Source organism: Benincasa hispida, chromosome 10 (assembly GCF_027475165.1).
Source record: "Benincasa hispida cultivar pf3 chromosome 10, pf3_genome.v1.1, whole genome shotgun sequence".
Classification (NCBI taxonomy): domain Eukaryota; kingdom Viridiplantae; phylum Streptophyta; class Magnoliopsida; order Cucurbitales; family Cucurbitaceae; genus Benincasa; species Benincasa hispida.
In genome coordinates this window covers 59,271,142-59,294,120 of record NC_143487.1, presented here as the reverse complement: position 1 = coordinate 59,294,120, position 22,979 = coordinate 59,271,142, and the positions used below count along the sequence as shown (strand labels likewise).

Genomic DNA, 22,979 nt, shown 5'->3' with positions numbered 1-22,979 from the left:
TCTAGATCAACTCAAACCAACTCGAGTTTATTATTCATTTTTTAAAAGTATTCTTTTTACCTACGATACTATATATATTGATTTATGGTTTTTTTGGATAATTTTTACTCTAACACTCATTAAAATAATTTTTTTAACACTTTGAAAAGAAAAGTTTTGTAATAGAAATAAAAATTGACTTGTTAATCTTAATTTAATTTATAGAAGTAATTAAATAAAATTTTTTATATTAACATTTTACTTATTTTTGCAACAAAAATTTAAATAAAAAAGTCGAGAAACTTGAACTAACCTAATCTAAAGATTTCAATGGTTGAATTGGATTGGTTTTATTATTTAATAAGGGTTATACTAGTTAAAGAAATTGACCACAGAAAAAAAAAATAAAGTTTAGTCTAAAAAATAATTCAAAAAGCATTTAAAAAGAATGATAGCGGTTTTAACATTTAAAGTAATTGCCTTATATTATAACTATGTTTATCACCAACGTATAAAAAATCCGACTTATATGGGGTGATTAGAAAGAATTTTAAATTTCTCTGTATAAAGTAAAATGATGTGAAACAATTTATGGATGGTATAAGTTTTATTAATTTCAAATGATAAAAAAAGAAAAAAAGAAGGAAAAAACATGGATGATGGAAAGTGATTTTGAATAATGAGCCTCACAATTATAAATAGAAAGGAAAAAGTAAATATCCAAAAAATGAATTTATATATTTATTTTAAATTGGAGAAAATGACTTTAAAAAGAAGAGGGGGGGTTTGTTTTGTTGTTGAAGCTCTGGAGAGAGAGAGAGAGAGAGAGAGAGAGAGAGATGGAGGGTTGGTATTGTGTGAAGGAGCAGAAGCGATGTGTCGGATGGGTCGAAAGGTACTTCAAGGATTGCCTTTGCAATCTCAGAGACGACATGTCGTTTGGGTTGGGGATTGTAAGTTTGGTGTGTTGGGGACTTGCTGAGATTCCTCAGATCGTTACCAATTTCCGTACAAAATCCAGCCATGGCGTCTCTATCCTCTTCCTCCTCACTTGGGTCGCCGGGTACTCCTATACGCCGTCGTTTTTCTTCCTTTTTTTTTTTTCTATACGCCGTCGTTTTTATTCCCTTTTTAATTTTTTTTTTCTTTTAAATAAAAATTTGCAGGGATGTGTTTAATCTTGTGGGGTGCCTTCTGGAACCTGCCACGGTGAGTCCACTGGGGTCCGACTCGGTTGTGTACTGCGTCTTCAATGGTTCACCCAAAATGCAACCACTGAATTTCTGCAACTTCCTTTCATTACATACATCACCCTCTCTTTTCTTTTCTTTCACTAATTTTCTATCTTTCTTTCTTCTCTCTTTCATTTCAGCTCCCCACTCAGCTCTACACAGCACTGGTCAGTAACCCTTCCTTCTCTCTTTCACCCCTCTAAAAACGAGTACCATCAACAGTAATTTGGTTATTATAATCTAAATTATTATAGTTTGGTTATACTAATTAATTTTAGAAATTTAATAGACAGCTCCAAACTCCATAAATCAAACATATAATATAACATAATATTTGTTAATTTACTATTTTAATGGTCATAGACACATGTTTTATTTTATTTGAGCTAGTCACATTTTCTAGAGATTATAATAAACAAAATTACTACTACTAAAGGAGGTTTTATTAGAATTTAATGCGTTTTAGTTCCAAGGTATATACATTTGATGAAATCGGATATGAGATTTGCATAATTCTTAATATTCAAGAGAAAGAGATCTGGTCTTCACTTTTTCTTTTTGTGTTCTTAAAATATTAAATTGTAGGAATAAGGGGAAGATAACAATGAGAGAGTTCCCCACTTACCTTTGTTTTATAGCATTTCTTTAATTGGCATTTTCCCCCTTTTGCAAAAGAAATGCAAGCCTTCCCAATAATTTAATATTTATTGGGTGGGTTTCTCAAGATCCCTATGGATCCATCTTTATAAATATTTCAAAATCTATATACTTTCTTTACTAAATAAAATTTGTTTTCCCTCTCATTTTCTATTTTTATTCTTTCTTTTCATGATTCAAAGCTGCCTAAAATGATTTTCACTCAATGATATCATTCCAATTTAGTGTTCTTCATTTCCTTTCAAATTGCATTTATTTCAAAAAATTGACCATTAATAGGCTTTCTTTCTTTATATTTTTTTGCTTCCTGTTTTTATCTTTTTAAACTTATGTCTACTTTTTACTGATTTTCTTTTCTTGTGTCTGGCAATCATTTTAAAATTCGTTTTTTTTTTCAGAGGATGGATTTTTTTTTTTTTTTTTTTTTAAATCTTGGACAGATTTCAAAATATAAAATTCGTAAACAAATATTGATGGACTCTTTAAGTCAATATTAATATAATTTTGTAAATATAAACTAATAATGAGGTTAATTTTCAAAAGTAGAATAATAAAGGAAACTATTTATCTAAAAATAGTAAAATTTAATATTTTAGATTTCTATTACTTTATATCATTCGTAGACATCTATAGATTTCAATCAACTTCTATCAATGGTCGTCTTTTATCATTTTCTATCATTGATATCAATGTCTATCAATATTTTTTTTTTTTTGCTAATTCTATAAATTGTTTGAAATTTTTTTATGGGTGGAAATTTCTCCAGTAATTAACTATTAAGACATAAAGTCCTAAAAAAAAAAAAAGAAAGAAAAAACTATGAGAAAATGATAAAAAGCAGAGTTGTATAAATTAGGACAGGGTGTTCTTATCTTTCAAATCTATTAAAGTTAGGTTAAAATATCATTTTGATTTTTATAGTCTCGTCCAATTATTTAATTAATATGCTTTTAATGTTAATTTTTGTGCATCGATTTTCAATAAAATCTTAAATGGGGTTGTATTGCTTATTTATTAGAGATTTTTATTATTATTTTTTTATTTATCAAAATTTTCAATATAAATTTTATTTATATATTTGTATTTTCTTACCTGAAGATTATTAGTTAACTTGGGAAATTTTGATTGAAAAAATTAACTTGAGAAACTAAATTAAGAATAAAACGATTTTATAAAAATTCGGACAATTTGATAAGTTAAATCTCAAATATATTAAATAAAAAAATAGGAAATATATGGAGGTTATAAAAATAAAACATGAAAGCAATAGATAAATTGTGATGTGATTATACATTCATATGCAGCTTTACACAGTGAATACGATAGTTTTGGTTCTGCAAAGTATTTATTATGATTACGTCACTACATGCTGCAGCGACCCGAAGGGGAAACCTGACCAAACGGTATCGTTTCGTATCCCTCCAACTTTTATTCTCTTTATTTTTCGGTTTCTAAGTTCCTTTCAATAACTATTTTCTTTTTTCTTTTTCAAAATTATGTCTATTTTTCATCATTTTTATAATAATTTACATCTTTTTAAATAAAATAGTTGAATTCTTAATGAAATTAAAAATATATTTTTAAAAATTATTTTTTTAATTTTTAAAATTTAACTTGATTTTTTAAATCATAAATAAAAAATTAATAAAAAAAGGAAAAAAATTGAAAAGAAATTAGTCTCTATAAACTTAATTTTAAAAAATTAAATGGTCATTAATGTATATTATGCATTTATTATTTCTTTTTCCTACACGTTTTTGTTTGTCTCAGTCTTGGTTGATTCAAATTTAAGATTCTTGTCTTTCGAAATATAATTAAAATTTGTCTTTAACTCTTTTAAATCGGGAAATTTACTGACATATGAAAATAAAGTATGGAGTGTTTTTGTTTTTAGTCTAATGACATGTGAACTTTTCATTTTTTTAAAGTCTTTTTCGAGAGGGAAAAAAAAAAAATAAATCTATTTTTACCTATAAACTTGAGAAGCGGAAGTTTTATGGTGGTTAATTGTGTGACATATCTTTTTACCTTAGAGTAATTTTCATTCCATTTACAAACTAATTTTAAGAAAAAAGTAAAGTGACACTCTCTCAAACCCGACCAAAGCACAAAATTAATTTTACTACTGCATAAAATCGGCCTCCAATAAATTTGGTAAAGTTTAAACTTTTTTCACAAAAAATTAATTCGCCATGTACATTATTTTTCTTTCCCTTTTAGGGATAAAAAATTGTTTTAAATGATAAAACTGTTAAAGAATATTTTCAATATAATAAAATGTCACTATCTATCTATTGCAATTTATCAAGAATAGTAGTATTTTGTTATATTGGGAGATAAATTAATTCTTTTTTCTTTATTTTTAAAAACAATCATTTGTTAATCCCAAAAAACATTTGTTTTATTGGTTTTATGTTCATTTTGTAATATTATAAGTTTATTTTGCATTTTGGGGCAATCGCACCTTATAAATAGATCCTTAACTTTCCTAAAAACAATAATTTACTTCATAAATTTTAGTTTGTAACGATTTAATTCATGAATTTTTAATTTTACAACAATCTAATTCCTAAATTTTGTTATGTTATATAATTTAGTCCTTATATTTTAAAAATAAGTGTTAACATTTATATATAAATAAATCGAAAAATTAATTAGGAATTTAATATTTTTATATAATTTAAAATTTATTTCATAAAATAATTAAAGTTGATATTTAATTTTGATAATTTTTTTTTCGTTAGGGATTAAATTATTATAAAATTAAAAATATATAGTTTAAATTGTAACATATTAAAATTTATAGATTAAATAGTTTCAAAATTGAAAGTAGAATGAGGAAATTATTAATAACCAAAGTTTAGAGATCAAGAGTTGTTTTTCAACTCTATTTTGTTCTTTTTTTTAATTGTTTATTTACTATTTATTTATTTGGTTGTGACTTGTGATAGTGTAAGGCGGAAGAGGAAAAAACGCCGTTGAAAGGCAGTAAAGTGGTAAGCTATGCCGGAATTGCAATTCCGAAAGCTTCGCCGAAGGCAACTCCTCGGCGGGAATTCTATTTCACGTCAGCTCGATCGTTGGCCGGAAGCGACACGCCGCCGTTTAGGGCGTTTCTCCGCCTACCGAAAAGTGGGCCCTCCGCTCTCGGCGATGACAGCTCATCTTCTGACGATGAACCCGAAACTGCCGCCGTCTTCTCCCATTCCACCGTCACCCAGCCTAGGCCCATTCCTCGATCGGTTATTTCTCTTTCCTTCATCCACGCTTTGTTTTCTCTCTTCTCAAAATTAATTACTTTCCTTCATCGGTAATAACATCGGTTCCGTTTTGTCAGTTTTAGAATAAGGAACCAAACCAAACTATTTCCTTTTATCAAAAAGGTTCAAACCAATCTTCACTACACAACAAAATCAATCAATTATTTTTTTATATTTCTTTCTTTTTTCACTGATTTATTTTTTATTTCCACTTTTATTTTGAATGGAGTCTTGTTACCCTTTTCAAATCAATAAATTGATTTGGTTTTTGTATGTTTTTCAAATTTTTGTCTTTTGTTGCACTCCTACTTTTGATCGAAAAAATCAATTTATTTCTTTAAACTCAAATTAATTTTAAATCAATAATTATATAAATTTAAAACATTGACAATAACCATTTTTCTAATACAGTTAATAATCAGTTTATTATTATTAGGAATCTCTATGATATATAAGTGACTAATGAGGAAGTTTTAGCGGAAAATTATTCTCTTCTTATAATCACACCACTTCAATGTTTCTTAAAAAACATTTAATTAATTAGCTTCACTGATATTTTTTTTTTCTTTTCATTTAAATGGTTAAGTCTCCGTTGGAGAATCTTCTTTTAAAGAGATTGTTTTTATTTTTATTTCTTTAATATTTTTTTAAACTTTCTAATAGAAACGAAGTAAAATTACATATTAAATTATCTAATTGTCTTTATATAATCCAAATATTCAAACATATTTCGAAGTTCGTATGTCATTAAATAATAAAATTTGAAATTTGAAATTTAAATAAGTTAACTAATAAATGAAATCCATGGTATAGTTTGAGAGAGAATAAAGAGTTACAAAGTGGAAAATGGGGAGAGAGAGAAAGATTTGGGAGAATGAGACATTATTTACATGATTAATAATAAATATGTCATCTAAAGTTATATAGGTAAATTTATTCATTTTCTAAACAATTATCTGTATACAATCATTATTATTTTGATTCATGTAAATTATAATTTATGTGTAAATTAATTTATTTTTGGTATGTTTCAGGTTGGCTATGGAACGTTTTTAGCTGCATCAGTAAATTTGCCATTCCAAAGCAAAGGTTTCTCAGATGGACTTAGTGGAAGGAAACTTTTACAAGTAACCATAAATTATTTATTATCATTAATGAATTTAATTTAACAAAATTAAGATAAAACTAATAGAAAGAGAAGAGAAAGAAAATGAGTTTAATTAGTTAACACAAATTAATGGTAATTTGTTTAAATGTGTTTGTAGGAACATCAAAGTCACAGTGGTTTTGGCCAATTGTTGGGTTGGCTTATGGCTGCAATTTACATGGGTGGTAGACTCCCTCAAATTTGGTTAAACGTGGGTATTCAAATTTTAAGATAGGAAATTTTCACAGATAGAAAAAATATCAAACTATTTATAGAAATAATGTAAAAAAAAAAAAAAAAAAAAAATTGATAGATATTGATAGATTTCTATCGATCTCTATCAACACCTATAAAAAATATTAAAATCATGTTATTTTATGTAAATAGTTTCTTTTATTTTTCTATTTTTGAAAATTTCTATTTTAAAATTAATATTAAATCATTGTTTTCTTTGAAAAAAAAATTGTAATTGTTGTTATTATTATTTTTCTCTAATTTATTCATTTTGTTTGGCCAGATCAAAAGAGGAAGTGTGGAGGTAGGACTTCTCTCTTTGTTTTATTCCTTGTGCAAATCCAAGCAATGTTTTTCTTTAGAAACTTAATATTTCTTCTTATTAATTTTGATTTGAAAAGCATTGCTTGGATTTAAAAAAAAATCAAAATCATGTCCTGTCTTTAAAGCTTCACTTTCTTACCATTTTAGTCTTTATAAACTTCAATGGTCCTATTTTAGTGGGTCTTTAGATTTTGAGATTTGATAAATAACGATCTAGTCTTTATTATATCAGTAATGAATCATATAACAAAAATCTAACATATGTTCTGTTCACTTTTTTAATAACTAGATGTATCTACATGAAAAATGGTTGATATTAAATCATATGTAATACCTTAGAGTGAACTTAGTTTAACGGTAAATAAAAATGCATTTCATTCCTTGAGTTTAAAGGTTCACAATCCACCATCTTTGTTGATTAATGTCGAATGATTAAGAGGATGGCATAAAAAAGAAATAGTTATCAAGGCTTAATTATCAAAATATGATCCTTTTTGATGGAATATAAAAACGATTGAAAATAGGTTGTATTTTGGTGTGAACAACAGGGGCTGAATCCTCTCATGTTTGTGTTTGCCTTGATTGCCAATGCCACATATGTAGGAAGGTTGGTTCTCTCGTTCTCTCGTTCTCGAACTCGACCTCGAAGTTATTTACATTTTGATTGGTTAGAAGATGGTTTGTTTGTTTGTACTGAATGAAAATGAATAATGAATAATGCAGCATTGTGGTGAGAAGTACAGAATGGGAGAATATCAAAGCCAACATGCCATGGCTGCTTGATGCTGTTGTTTGTGTCCTCCTTGACTTATTTGTATCCTTTTTTTATCTCCACATTTTCACTAATGCTAAATTCAGTTCTTCATTAACCTAAACTATATTTTTAAAATTTTTAAAGAGTGCTTTTTCTTGGCTAAGAGTGAGCTTTGGAACAGTGCTCATGGGAGAAAATAGTGTCTGGGGAGGAAATATTTTGGCTGACCAAAAGCATTTTTCCTTCTCATCATGTTTTTGAGTAAATGTTTTTGCAAAAAGTTACGTGTTTGGTGAAAGTATTTTCTCATATGAGAAGTTCTTAAAATGTAGTTATAAGAGTGTGTACAATAAATTAATTTTGTATTCGAGTGCTTTTAATTACTTCAAATATTTTTAAAAGCGCTTAACTTTTAAGTGGTTAATACACTTCAATATTTTTTTGTTTAGAACCTCATCATTTCGAGGTATTTTAGATTACAAAACATTTTAAAAGTCAAAGGATTTAAGATTAATCATGTTGTTTAAGGATAACTAGGGATTTCAAATCTTGTTTTTATGTAAAAATTGGTTAATTAAAATGAGAAATGAAATTGGTTAAATTTTAATTCTAAATTAACAAATCACAGTTTGAAGTCTATATTTATAAAATTTGCAACTTTTTCTTCCTTTTCAGCTCAATGCATTCATTTTAAAATTTTATTATTACGAACAAAGTAAAATATTTAAAATCATTTCTCGTATTTAAATATCTTACTTTCCAACAAAAGGTGAGTATAGTCTAAGGGTATTTCAATTACACCTTTTGAGTCTCTCTTGCAAATGGTTATATTTATACCATGATTGAATTGAACATTATAATCTGATTTGAATGAAAGCCTCAACTCACACAATCAATAGATAATTCTTCAGTACATATATTACAGAAGGTTTAGAAGGAAGAGACAAGGTGGAGGAAGAGACTGCAAAGACTATGAAGAAGCAACAAAACATGCAACCTTGTGACCTGTTTAATTTAACAAACCCTTCTCTTCTTAATTACTTAAGTTAACCACAGGAAAAAAAGGAGGTCCTTTTGGCTTCCTTAATGAGTGATTTAAGTGGCTGCTAATGAAAGATTAGATCCACCTCAATGCAGTGAGTTTTCAGAGGTAGTTGAATATTCTTTTTATTGTTCTTGAAGGATTGTTCTTAGACTTGTTTGTGTAGTTTGGAGTTGAAATGCAAAGAATTAATTTGATTTGGGTAGTTTCCAAGATAGAAAATACCAGTGAGATTGATATCAATGTACCATGGGATCACCCACATTTTCTTTTAGTTCAATGATTGCATGTGAGTAGGGAATGAAATCATCGACTTTTGTGATGGTAATGTAAGCAGAATTTCTTTAAATCTATATTGAATAGATTAACTTAGGATCATTCATGTTAAATTATCAAAAATAGCATATTGGATTCTATTGAGAGATTGACAATAGCTTCAAGGTGATGTTAATTTTAAGATGACTATCGTCTTTCTCAATTAAAACCTTGAATGTCTTTAATGGGATCTCTCTCTAGATGGGATTCAAGAAAGACCGAATGCATATTATTTTGGTATATAGAGGATCATAGTTCTAAGGTCTCTTTAAATACTAGTTCAATTAGGGTTTCTACTAAATTCTAATTAGTTAGGAATGATTTCTATCCATTAAGTTTGTACTCAATGAGGAATCTAGGATCTTAATTAATTAGACCACATAATAAGGTCCAATCTAATAAAATAACCTAATGTGATAAATTATTAATCTATATACATAGCCTATACTTTAATTAAACGTATTATTATTTAAATACGTATAACAATCTCCCATTTGGGCTATATCTATGTACTTGATATAATTAAATCATATAAACCTTGAGTGTGCATAAACAGGTTATTTCAATAATAGAATTTTCCTTTAGTTTAATCTGGTCCATCTCCTATATCACTATCCTTATAACTAAACCTTCCTTAATCACCAATTTCAGTACATTCAATGACATAGATCAAATATGGATGGATAACATGGAAACTACATGCAAGGTGATCTAGATCATGCCTGTTTCCAACTGGTTCAAATTTCTTAGTGAGATCATTCTTAAAAAAAAAACTTTATGCTAAACCGCATTGCATGATAAACAAGTTTAGATAATAAATAACTTTATTCTATATAGAAAATAAACAAATTAAGGTCAAAGAACATCCTCAATAACAAACTCCTACTAGACCATGGAATAAGAAAAGTGATTTAACACCTACGTGAGCAACATGCTCATGAAAAACTTTAGGTGGTAAGCCTTTAGTCAATGGATCTACCACCATAGAATTTGTTCCTATGTGTTCTATCAAAATGTGATCATTTTGAACTCTTTCTTTTACAACCATAAACTTCACGTGTAAATGCTTTGACTTCGTGTTGCTTCTGTTGTTGTTGGAATACATCACTGCCGACTTATTGTCACAAAATAATTTTAATGGTCTTTCTATGCTAACCATTATCAGCAGGCCAGTGCAAAAAATTTCACACCCATATTCCATAATTGGACGTCTCATAACATGCTATAAACTTCGTAACCATGGTAGAATAAGAAAATAATTGTTTGTTTGACACTTTTCCAGGATATAGCTCCTCCAGCCAACATGAAGATATAGCTTGAAGTGGATCGCAAAGTGTCTTGGCATACAACACAATCGGAATCAGAATACCCAATGATCTCCAAAACTTATGATCTCTGATAAGTAAACACATAATCTTTTGTTCTCTATAAATACCTCATAACCTATTTGGCTACTTTCCAATGATCCATCTCTGGGTTGCTCAAATATCTGCCTAATACTCCAACTATGAACACAATATCTGGATGTGTACATACTTGAGCGTACATTGGACTTCCAACAACCAATGCATAGGGAACCTTCTGCATCTCCTTAGTCTCGAGTACATTTTTTGGGGCATTGACCTAAATGAAATTTATCACCTTTAGTGACTGGGGTATTTTTTGGTGTGCAATCTTTCATGCCAAATCTACTCAAAATCTTTTCAATGTAGTTCTCTTGTGAAAATCTCAAAATATCTTAAGAACAATCTTGCAGTATTTCAATTTTTAATACAAAAGAAGCATCACCAAGATCTTTCATCTCAAAATTCTTTTTGAGAAACTTCTTAATGTCATGCAATAAACTTACATCATTACTTGCTACGAGTATGTCATCGACATATAATACTAGAAAGATAGATTTACTCCCACTAAACTTTTGATATATACAATCTTCCACTATATTCACGTTAAAACCAAAGGAGGTAATTAATTACTTCATGGAATTTGTGATACCATTGACGAGAGGCTTTCTTGAGACCATAGATGGATTTCTTCAATTTGCACACCATAAACTTTGAAATACCAGACACAAAGTTTTCTGGTTGCACCATACAAATCATCTCATCAAAATTCTCATTGAGAAATACAGTTTTTATATCCATCTGGTGTAGCTCTAAATCAAAGTGAGCTACTAGTGCCATGAAAGGTTCTTTCGATGAAATCGGAGAGAATGTCTCTTTGTAATCAATACCTTCCTTTTGAGTAAAATTCTTTGCAATAAGACGAGCCTTATATCTTTCATATTGCTGTGAGAATCCCTTTTGGTTTTAAATATCCATTTACAACATATGGGTTTCACTCCTAATGACAATTTGACAAATTCTCAAACGTCATTGTCTTTCAAGCATAGAAGCTAGATGATAGCACTAGACGATAGCACTAAACGATGAGTAGGCGCTAGACGATAAGCGTAGATGCTAGAAGATGCGTTAGGCACGGGCGTTGGGCGATAGATGCAAGCGCTACACGATGAGCGTGAATGCTACATGATAGGCAAAGCGCTAGACGATAAGAGGATGCGTTAGACGATAGGTGTCAGCGCTACACGATGGAGCTATACGATAGACTATGTGCTGAATGATGAGCGTTAGCGAGATCGTTATCAATGAGAGATATGCGATAGCGAGATCGTTGAGAGCGAGAGATCACTAAACAATTCAACTATACGATGGGGCATAAGTGCTATGCGATGAGACACAAACACTAGACGATTGGCAGCATCGAGAAGGCTAGATGATGCACGACAATGAGAGGGCTGGATGTTAAGAGACAGCGAGAGATTCATTAGACGACGGATCTGTGCGATGAAGTGCAAGAGTTGTATGATGGACTAAACGATGGGCCAAGTGTTTAAGCGGTGTTGAGGCTTGCGTTACGCAAGGCTGATGAGTTCACTCGGATAAGTGTCTGAATCGAGAAGAGGTTGAGCTTGAGTTTGTAGGAGGTGGACAAATAGAGTTTCATGCAAGGAAGAATTGTGCACGAGGATGACAACTCAATTTCATGCAAGCAGGTGAATGGCATGGAAGTAGGTGAATGGCAAGGAAGAAGGTGGTGGCAAAGCATGGTGCAAACACTCCAAAGAAGGAGATGTCTTGCGTTGAAGACTTGGTAAGATGAAAATGACCAGTTCCTTTGGCCTATAAATACCACATAGAGTGTCGCTTCAGTTCATAAACCGAAATCCTCTTGAAAAACATTAGGAAAAGTGTTTGAGAGCAGTTTCGGAGATAGCCATGTGTTGATCAAGAAGTTCCAAAAGAAGGAGATGCTGTCGGACAATGAGGTCTAGAAGAAGCATCAATTTGGGACGAGGAGTTCTCCCAGAATACTCATGTGTTTTGAGTGATTTCAAAGTTTCCTGAAATCTAAGAGAGTCTAGTTTTCAAGGTAGGGCTGCCAGAGAAGAAACTCCAAGGAATTAGGCTGGAGAATGAAGAAAAAACAGAAGGGTCGAGCTGTCGGGTAAGCTTGAGCCAGTCTTGATCTTTTGATGATTCCGGCGAAACCACGAGAAGTTCTGAGCTAAGAATTTAAGATAAGCTTCCTGAGACATTTTAGAACATGTTTGTAGTAGGAAGTGTCTCGAAATAAGGCTTAAAATGATGAGTAATCTAAGCTTGAAATTGAATATGGAATTTATGGTTCAAAAGGGAGCCCGAAGAAACCAAGGAACCTCTAAAGAGGAAGATTCCTACCTTACCAAGGTGAGTGATACTTTCCTTTAAGTCTTAAGCATATCTTTTACATGTATATGCTTATGTTGTGAATGAGTAATTAGCATGAGAATGAGAATGTGTGATCGAGATGGTCAAGGGGTCAGAAGACCTAGTTCCTAAGCCCCGAGTGGAACCTCACTAGTTGGTCAGGGGACTGAGAGGTCTAGTTCCTGAGCTTGTGGGAGGAACCTCGTATGGGATAGTCAGAGGGCCGGCAGGCCTAGCTTCTGAGCCCATAAGCAGGGATCTATATGCACATAGGAAACAAAGGGGACACAAGAGAGTAAGCGTTTATGATTAGTATCAGTTTAACTATCTACCATGAGTGTAGGTAGAGCACAGACTCATTCTAAGTAGTATCAGTTTAACTATCTACAGTGCGTGTTGATAGAGTTAAGGGCATACTCATTCAAAGCTGAGGTTTGAGTATTAACCTCGTATTTGTGATATGCTTGTATTATTTATGAGTTGAAATAGACTCTAGAAGTTGCTTACCACTCACTGAACTTCTTGAAGCTCATTCTTTTCTTTCATATTTTTCTTCCCAGGTAGCGAAAGGTGAGGAGTTCTAGGGTGCTGCTAAGGTCAAAGTCTGCCACAGCCACAATCAACTTCTGAGGTTTTAGAGTTGTTGGTGTAAACTTTGTAGTTAAGTCTTGGAGTTGTAGAAACATTACACTGTTGTAATAAAATGAGCTTAACTAAACAATTGATGTTTATTTCCTTGACTTAAAATTTACTAAGAGTAAAGAGGTTCAGATGGGCAGTAGGTATCACAAAAAGGTAATATCTGCGGTCCCTCACGCCTCTCCTTGGGCTCAAGAGGCGGGCTCGGGGCGGGGTGTGACATTCTTCCTCAATTTCACAAACCTTCCCTAGGTTGACTCAAACTCCCACAACCCATCCTCACCATCAAAGTATAAAAATTAAACCTTCCTACCTCAATGGCACCAAAAATATTATCCTCGTATTGAAGTAAAAGAGAGAGAAAAAATGGAAGAAAGGACGTGATAGAGTGTAATATGGGTTTTGTCCATATACTAATAGTATATATATATATATATATATATTTACCTTTTAAAAAAAGTTAAAAGTACTAAGCAATTTTTGAAAATTTAGGATATGTTTTAAATAAGGTACCAATAGTTTCTGTCCATATACTAATGGTATTAAGAATATTTTTAAATTTTCTTTAATATTTAAGGGTATTATTGGAACTTTTAAAATTTAAGAATATTTTTGAAAAAAAGTATTAATTGTTTCCCTCTAAAACTAACAATAAAAGTATATTTATTTATTGTTGTTGAAAGTTTAAGGGTTTTATTGAAAGTTATTTTTAATAATTTAGCCTAAAAAAAAAATTCAATAGCCTCATTAGTTTTATATGTAAATACAAATATCATATGCTTTCATAGACAAGGATTCATTAATTGATTTTATAATACACTGAATTATTCTCTTAATATTCCAATAACTGTTGATATAGATAATCAATACTAAATTAAATATTAATTATAAAGATAAACGTAATAAATGATGTGGAGATTATTTTATTCATGGATGTGGGTTTCTGTGTTCGTCCATTAGCCTTTAATTATTCAAATTTGTGGAGCTGACTCAGAAACCTGGCCTTATCTGCTTTGGTGTCTATAAAATAATCTAATGAAATTTTGAGCCTCTAATCGAGTTTAAGAAAACAATTTTGTTTTTGTCTAAACTTTTTTTTTTCCTTTCTTTTACATTAATTATTAATTATTGTGATAGGGAATGAACTTTCGATCTAAAAAAGAAATTTTTTTTTTTTTATGTCAATTATCTTTATCTTGAAGTTAAACTCACTCACTCTGTAGAGTCGTGTCTAAACTTTTAATTAGCACTATTTCTTTCTTCGAATTTTGAATAGAAATAACCATTTTGATTACAATTTCTTTCTAGGTCTATTTAGAAAATATTTTAATATTCTAACAAATATTAATGCCAATTTTTTAATGATGTTTGTTTCAAAATAACCATTTCAATAAAAAAGAAAAAAAATACTTAATACATCTCAACCGCTTATGATATTTGATATTATTTTACTATTCGGACTCCAATATATTTTCATGTCAACACATGATTATATACATTTGGTGTGGAACCAAATTATCCATTTATTCAATATTATAGCAACAATTATTTTTTATTTTCTAAAAGATAATTGAAACTAAATTAAAATAGCCATTTGAAAGTTCTAGAAAATAAGTATCTTGAAGTTTAGAGGAGAAATAGAAGAATTTTAAAATTCCTATATATTAGAATGAGGTTTAAATATAAATATTTTTGTCTTAAAAACTATTTGATATCTAATTTTGTGCATTGATTAAAATGTAAATTAAATTAATTAAAAACTCATAGGATTTATTATTATTCTTTTGTGAAAAAGGGTCGAATGTAAAAAGGGTAGTTTTGGAAATTGGATGGTATAAATGCATCACACTTGTGAAAGTTTCTATAAAATTAGGAAAGAGATATTCTCAAATTGGGATAGGGATATTCCACCTGTTTAATATTTCATGCAATTTCGTGAATTTAAAAAAATATTGAATAAATCAATAACCTATTAAACACAAAATTAAAAGTTGAATAAACTATTAAATTAAATACATTAAAGTAAAAATTTCATGACTAATTAAATACAAAATCAAAATTTAAGAATTTATTAAAAATATTTAATATTTAAAAATCTATATTAAACATGAACTTTAAAAGTTAAAAAACTTGAAATTTAATTAAAATCCAAAAATTTAATGGACAGATTGAAGGATTATTAAAAAAAATCTGAAAAAATAAATATAAGAAATGAGACCTATATTAAATTTTTCGGTGCATGTAAGCTCTTAAATTTGAGAATCATTTTCAAAACAGAGGGAATCTCATTGTTGGAAAATTTTAATTAATTTATTATCTTTCCCAATTTTATAGGAATTTTACATTTTCCCAGGTCCAATATCTTTTGTTTCTTCTTCTTTTGAGAAGTAGGTTCATGGTATGTTTGAGAATATCCAAAAAAGATGCCACCTTTTGATTCAAACCTAACATTTGTTGTATGTTTTATTTGCAAGCATTTAGATGTGTCATTGAAAGCTTCCTTGTTCACAATATTAATTTACCAATACATGCATAGGACCTCCAATATTCATGGGCATCAAATTTTATATCAATCCAACATAATTTAATTTACTAGTGATGATTCAATGGATATAAAGATTCAAATTTACATTCTTTTATAATATTATTATTAATAATAATTATAAATGCAATTATTTAGGTTGGAAAAATGTACACATGAAGATATGAATTGATTCTTCCTTCTCCTTCTTGGAAATTGCATAAAGAGGGTACCAAATGAAATGCTTCCAAATAATATTAAAAATTAAACCAAACATATTATAAGTTTTTTAATTTTAAAAAGTGTTTTATAGATTTTTAAACTTTCAATTTTGTATTTATATTTCTAAATTTTTTAATTTTGTATCTGTTAGGGATAATGAGGTTCAAGATATGTCTACAATGGTATAATATTGTTCATTTTGGTATATACCCTCATGACTTTGCTTAAAAATTACCGTATTTACTAAATATCAAATTAAAATTGTATGGTTCCATTAGATACGAAATTCAATTTTATATCTGTTAGATAAAATATTATTAATTGATTTTTTGAAAAATGAAATATCATATAAACTTATTAGATACAAAACTAAGACCCCATTTGAAGGTCATTTGATTTTTAGTTTTTTATTTTTGAAAATTATGTTTTTTTTAACAAATCTTTACCAAGGATTTCATCGTTCCTAGCTCTTGCATTTCTAGTCAAATCTCAAGAGCAAAAATAAGTTTTTAGAAATTACTTTTTTTAGTTTTAAAAATTTTGTTTTGTATTTTGAAAATGCTCCTTAACATTAGATATGGAAAAAAAATGAGTATATGTAAGTAATGTTTCTGAGTTTAATTTTCAAAAAATCAAAAATAAAAAACAAATGGTTACCAAATATATGGAGCCTAAAAATTTAGAGACTTATTATGTTCAAAATTTAAATTTTAGAGCTTTATAAGACACAAAATTAAAAGTTATAAGACTTGATAGAACTTTTTAAGAGTATAGAGACGAAATAGACGAGATATAAAAGTTTAGAGATTAATTTGTAATTTAATATTAATAATTATAATCGTATTAATAATCTAATGAAAAGGGTAGTTTTTGTAATACTCTAAACAATGGAGTCCTTTTGTTCATGTTTCTTGTTAGCTGAAGTTTGACTTGTCTATTAACATAATAACATGAGGGTTAAATAAATAAAATTTAATTGAAAATCTTTCATTTTTTTTTTGTTGACATATCATGTCTTCAATTTCAAGTACCATCTTTTAAAAGTTCTAATTTTATTTTTTACATGTATTTCAATAGAAAAAATTAACTAATAAAACAATAATATAATATTAAATACATTTTATTAATAAAAAAGTATTGTATATTGTAATTTTAAAAAGAGCAAGGCATTTAATCTCATGCTCTCCTCTCTTTTACACAAAAATAAAAAAATAAATAATTATATAAAAAAAATCTCGTGGCACATTTTATTAGGAATTAGTTGGACTTCACAAAAGATAGGTACAGCTCGGTTACACTAAGTTTTTTCCTTTAAAAAATAGACATATCGTTTTAGGGATTTACTTATTATTTTTTTTAAAAAAAACTAATAAAAAATTTAATCATCTCACATCACTTACTTTGTCACTTTCTTGATTGGAAATGGCTAGAAATTATTGCAAATAATTAAAATATTAGCATGCTATAAAACCTCAAACTTTACTATCTTCGAATTAGGCCATTGTAATATTAAATTTTAAGCATAACAAATGTTGGGTGAAGATTTGAACGTTTATTCTTTAAAAAATAGTATGAATATGAAGGATGGAATTAAAATATTAAAAAGATGAAGCCAAGTTTGAAAAAGATGTAAGTATTAGGGACCAAATTAGATGTCGAGAGTAGACAGAATTATGGACAAAGAGAGGATATAAAAAAATTTAAAATATGGTTTGGATAACCAATTAATCTATTAAGTAGACGACATTAGTTAAAAAGCATAAAACAAATAAGTAGATGAATGATCTATTCGGCAAAAATATACTATTCATCTTACCTAAATAGAAATTATCATAATTTTTCCAAATATTTTCTATATTGTTCAATTGTTTATTAATTTTTATTCAGAACAACGTTAAACCTATTGCAAATCCCATATTAAATTAAGACTATATGACTGTATTTGAATAAATAATTTATTTGTTTGTGAGTTTAAACAGGAGAATAAAATTTGAATTCAAATTTAAACTTTTAAGTCGAGTTTGTTAACCATTTAGTTTTGAATTTCAATTTGAAAATCAAACCTATAAAAACCTTTTTCACCACTCTAAATTCCTCTCTTTTATCTTGATAGCTAAGTATGACAAATAGAAATTTGATCCATATATCTTGTTGAAATTCTAGTCATTCCCTTAGATACACAAGTGAAGACCATTGGTAAATGATGTAACTCTCCCAAAAAGTCCATAATTGGAATGATTTTCTTTTCATGAATTAAGAATAGAAACAATAGACCGAGCGCGATGTCCATAAAAAACGATTTGATCGATATGTTGACGACTTTCAAGTTGTATCTCTCTATATCTCTATTTTTGTTAATAATTTAGACTTTCGTGGATTTGATCATAGACTCGTCGAGGGCTGCCTCAAAGAGCGACTCACCCTTGCATTCAGGAAAATTGTTGTCAAACCATTCGAGTTTGAGGAGTCCTAAACCTAGTTCGTACGTGATTGTGAGGCTACTATTCATGAAAGCGTTGGATAAACATGAATGGTGATATGATGACTCGTAAAAGGATTGGAATTCTCGCAATGGAAACATACGAATGCTGGATGTCTCGAATTTCGTTTTACGAACTTAAGAAGATAGAGGAGACAAAAACTAGATAAACATACATAAATTTAAAACCTAAGCATGATTTCTCCAGAAATTTATAGAGAGGAAAGAGAAACGGTATACTAACACTTGAAGAACTATTCTTCTCGATTTTCCTTCTGGTGAATGATCATGATCGAACACAAATCTCCTCTCGCACGTAGCAACCTCAACGCTGACAGCAACGAGACACCACCACAATGATTATCTTGTTATTTTAAAGGTGAGAATCAAGGAGAGTGTGTGGGCTTCTTATTCAATTTTGGTAAAGGGAAGGATTGGTGATCTTAAGAGAAACACAGAGGAAGAAGATGAAGATCTTAAGCGAGTTTTTTTTGCCAAAACCAATTTCATGTAATTGAATTTGTCCACCTCTCTCAACTTCTCTTTAGACATATGAGAGATAACTCCCGCAATGTAGAAAAATAATTCCCTAGGAGTTATTAATTTGAATTTAAAAAATTCAAATTCAATTTAATTATATTACATTCATATAATTAAATGAAACTATATATTATATTCCATATAATATATAACCTATAGTTTATTATATCATATATAATATAACCTATACTTTATATTCTCTCACATAATTATAATATTAATATGAATCATATTCATATTAATTTTAACCTATAGTTTACATATGAATCATATTCATATAATTAATATTTGAATCATATTCAAATATTTATTTCTCTCATTTAAACTTTATATTAGAATGTATCACATACGTTATATTAATTGTATCTCATACAATCAATTCCCTTTAATCGATTTGAACAATTCAAAATAATCCAAAGTTAATTTGATTCTCATTCATTCGTATTGAGCTAATAAGAGGACCTTATGGACCTACAGATTGAAACTCCAATGGTACGAGAGTAATTAATTCAACTTTTTAATTAAATTAATCCCCATTTACTAACTACTGGTCACTCCATTAAAGACCGACAACTGCACTCTTTGCACTGTAGATATATTTCTGTGTCTATTGAATATAACCAATCAATAGTGTGTTGACCCTTCACAAATTGCTCGTAAGTACAGTTGGGTCAAAGTACCATTGATCTCTCTAATGAACAATTAGTCATATTCCAACTATAATCGAACCCCTCTCGGGTCAGGAGAGGGTGAGGCACCTCATTGTTCAAGACTCGGAATCAGCCCTTAAGGGAGAAATTTATCTACTTATCATAACAATGGGAGGGAGCTAATTCCTTTTTGTAGCTGTGTTCCTAGCTCCCAAATCAGACGAATCCCAAAAATAGTTGGCATATTGAGTTGACGAATTTGGTGAGTAGATCAAAAGACCACCTCATAGGCAGAAGTTCACAACTCATTCAGGATTAAGGTCAAGTTATCTATAGTCATCCTGGTAAAATGCAAGCCTCTTCTAGTAATGGCATTATAAAGAGAGACTAATCATTTCGTGGTTTGATCTTATACAAACTCTTTGTATAGGATACCTTGACTCACATGTCGTACATGAATGACCAATCATATCATTTATAACATTTTACAACAATTGTAACAATTAATGGCATTATAAAGAGAGACTAATCATTTCGTGGTTTGATCTTATACAAACTCTTTGTATAGGATACCTTGACTCACATGTCGTACATGAATGACCAGAATCATATCATTTATAACATTTTACAACAATTGTAACAATTACAAAGCAGACCATGTCTGTATTGTCACTAGGATGAGGTACCCAACCTTATCCATCTACTATAGACCATTTAGGTTATTAATTAAACATGATCCACCTTTATATCACCACATACATGTTATATCTACATAGAATAATCTTGGATCTTAGTTTATTGGTTTTGGGTTAATGCAACAAAAATTTAAATAAAATAACACTTACTTTATTAAATAAATAATCTATTTGTACAGATAAAGTTTATAAATTACAAGACTATGAGATTTAGGACATCAATCCCAACAACTTGAACACTATTACTAACCAACTTAAAGAGAACCTCTTGTTGTTATGGTGATTTTCCTTAAAGATCGGCTCACCGTAAGGAGCTGTTTGGGACACTAAAGTGTGCATTAAGAATTTTCAGCTTAGAAATTTTCTAAGTCTCAACCTTCATGTACTCTGATAAAAAAAATTTGTATTTTCCTATTGAGGGTTTGTTCTAGTAGCCAATTAGGCTTAATCGGATTGTTGTAAGTGTAGCAGACCACTTAAGAAGTAAGTGAGAATTCGACATCAATTTTTAATGTTTAATTTAGGGGAGCTTAATCAAAGTTTGGAAAAGCTTATCTATGAAGGTAAGGGGATCTCACATTTAGGGGGAGCCTAAGTACATTGTATTGAGGAAATCTCATATAGAGCTTGGAAAAGCTTTTTTATGGAAGTGAGGGGAGTCCAAATTTAAAGGGTGACTTGTTGAGATTTGTGTCCTAAATCTCTCTTGTATTTTCGTAGTTTGTAAACTTTGTATAAACAAATTGTTATTATTAAAATAATTGTTATTTTATGAGCATACACTCAATCCAATAAACATGTATGTAGAGACATACATGTGGATCATGTTTAAATGATAACTTAAATAGCTTATAGTAGATGGATAAGGTTGAATACCTTATCCTGGTGACACTACGGATATGACTCGTTTTGTAGATGTTACAAGTACTGTAAAATGCTACAAATGATCTGATCCTGATCATTCATGTGGAGACTTGTGAGCGGAGGTATCCTATACAAAGAGTTTATATAAGACCGGACCTTGAAGTGAATAGTCTCATTATATAACGTCGTTAATAGTAGAGACTTACGTTTCACTGGGATGACCATAGGTAACATGACCTGAATTCCAAGTGAGTTGTGAACTTCTGCCTATGAAGGCGGTCCTTTGATTTGTATGGGTGAGAGTAACCAGATCGCCGACTCAACAAGCCTACGATTTTGAGGATTTGTCTAATTGGGGAGTTGGGAACATAGCTACATAAGATGAAATTCACTCATTCCTCAACGTCGGGGAAAGTAGATAAATTTCTCTTTGAAGGGCTGACTCCAGGGCTTAAACGATGTAGCCACACCCTCTCTTGGCCTGAGACGGATTTGGTCATAGTTGGACTATGATTTATTATTCATTAGAGGGATCAGTGGTAGTTAAGGAGTTAGATGTAATTGAAGAAACCTTTGAAGGTCCTTGAGCGGAAGCGTGGAGATTGATCCAAAATTTATTTTCACATAATCAAAATTATAAAATATAAACATTATGCACAATAACAAATTTACAGCTTGCAAACATAAATGAAAAAGGAATTAAGGTGAGAAAAGACTTACCCTTGAAGAAACCTTCTTCATGAATTTCCCTTCTCTGGATTTGTCAGAAACAAACTCGATCCAAATGGTCACTACCACGAAAAGAGCCTCATGTATTCTCTAATGAGATGAGAATCAGTAAAGAGTTGTGGGCTCTTAGAACTTTGGAAGAGAGAGAAAAAGTTTGAGAGAGGAAAAGGGGAAGAATAGAGAACTTGAGAACTTTTCTAAAAAATGATTATGTGTCTTCTGTATTGTCAAACTCAAGTGAAGAAGAAGATGGTAACAACTCTTTGAACCACTCCCACTTACGTACTTGTAGAGAGAAAAAAGGAGAGGGAGTTACAACTCCCTCCCAAAATTAATTTAAGAAAAAAAAAATAAATTAAAAAATAATTTTAATAAACAATTATCATATATTTATATGATAACCACTTTTCCATAATTATATATATTATATATATATATATATATTTATATATATATTACTATATATATAATTAAATATTTGTTATATTAAATTAACATATAACTATAGTTTAATATTGTATCAAATACAATATAACCTATAGTTTAATTCTCTCATTAATAATATTTAATACAAATCCCATTTATATTAAATTTAATTATATGAATTCAATTCAATTCATATAATTAATATTTGAATCATATTCAAATATTTATTTCCTCTTAAATAAACTTAATTATAATTAAACTAAAATTAATTATATCACAAATAATTAATTCCCTTAATTAATTTGAACAATTCAAATTAATCCAAAATTGATTCTCATTTAATTCTTGTTGAGCTACAGAGGGGACCTCATGGACCTTTAGATTGAAGCTTCAATAGTACTTGAATAATTAATTAAACTCTTTAATTAAATTATTCAACATCCATTAACTGTCGAACACTCCACTAAAGATCGACAACTGCATTCTTCGCACTACAAATATATTTTTGTGTCTTTGGATAT

The 22,979-nt window shown here is 29.4% G+C and overlaps 1 protein-coding gene across 2 annotated transcripts; it reads left to right on the top strand.

The window, feature by feature from the left end:
• The first annotated feature begins 732 nt into the window (after positions 1-732).
• On the top strand, positions 733-8,978 carry LOC120088494 (PQ-loop repeat family protein / transmembrane family protein). 2 transcript variants are annotated; one of them, XM_039045840.2, is made up of 11 exons: positions 733-1,042; positions 1,146-1,188; positions 1,352-1,378; positions 3,173-3,271; positions 4,820-5,110; positions 6,163-6,255; positions 6,394-6,486; positions 6,793-6,813; positions 7,382-7,440; positions 7,557-7,647; positions 8,487-8,978. In XM_039045840.2, the coding sequence occupies exons 1-11, from the start codon at positions 819-821 to the stop codon at positions 8,589-8,591; spliced, it is 1,146 nt and encodes a 381-aa protein (XP_038901768.2). In that variant the 5' UTR covers positions 733-818; the 3' UTR covers positions 8,592-8,978. The 2 variants fall into 2 exon arrangements, with proteins under 2 accessions (XP_038901768.2, XP_090162240.1); XM_090306114.1 differs by lacking the exon at positions 6,793-6,813.
• Positions 8,979-22,979: the final 14,001 nt, after the last annotated feature.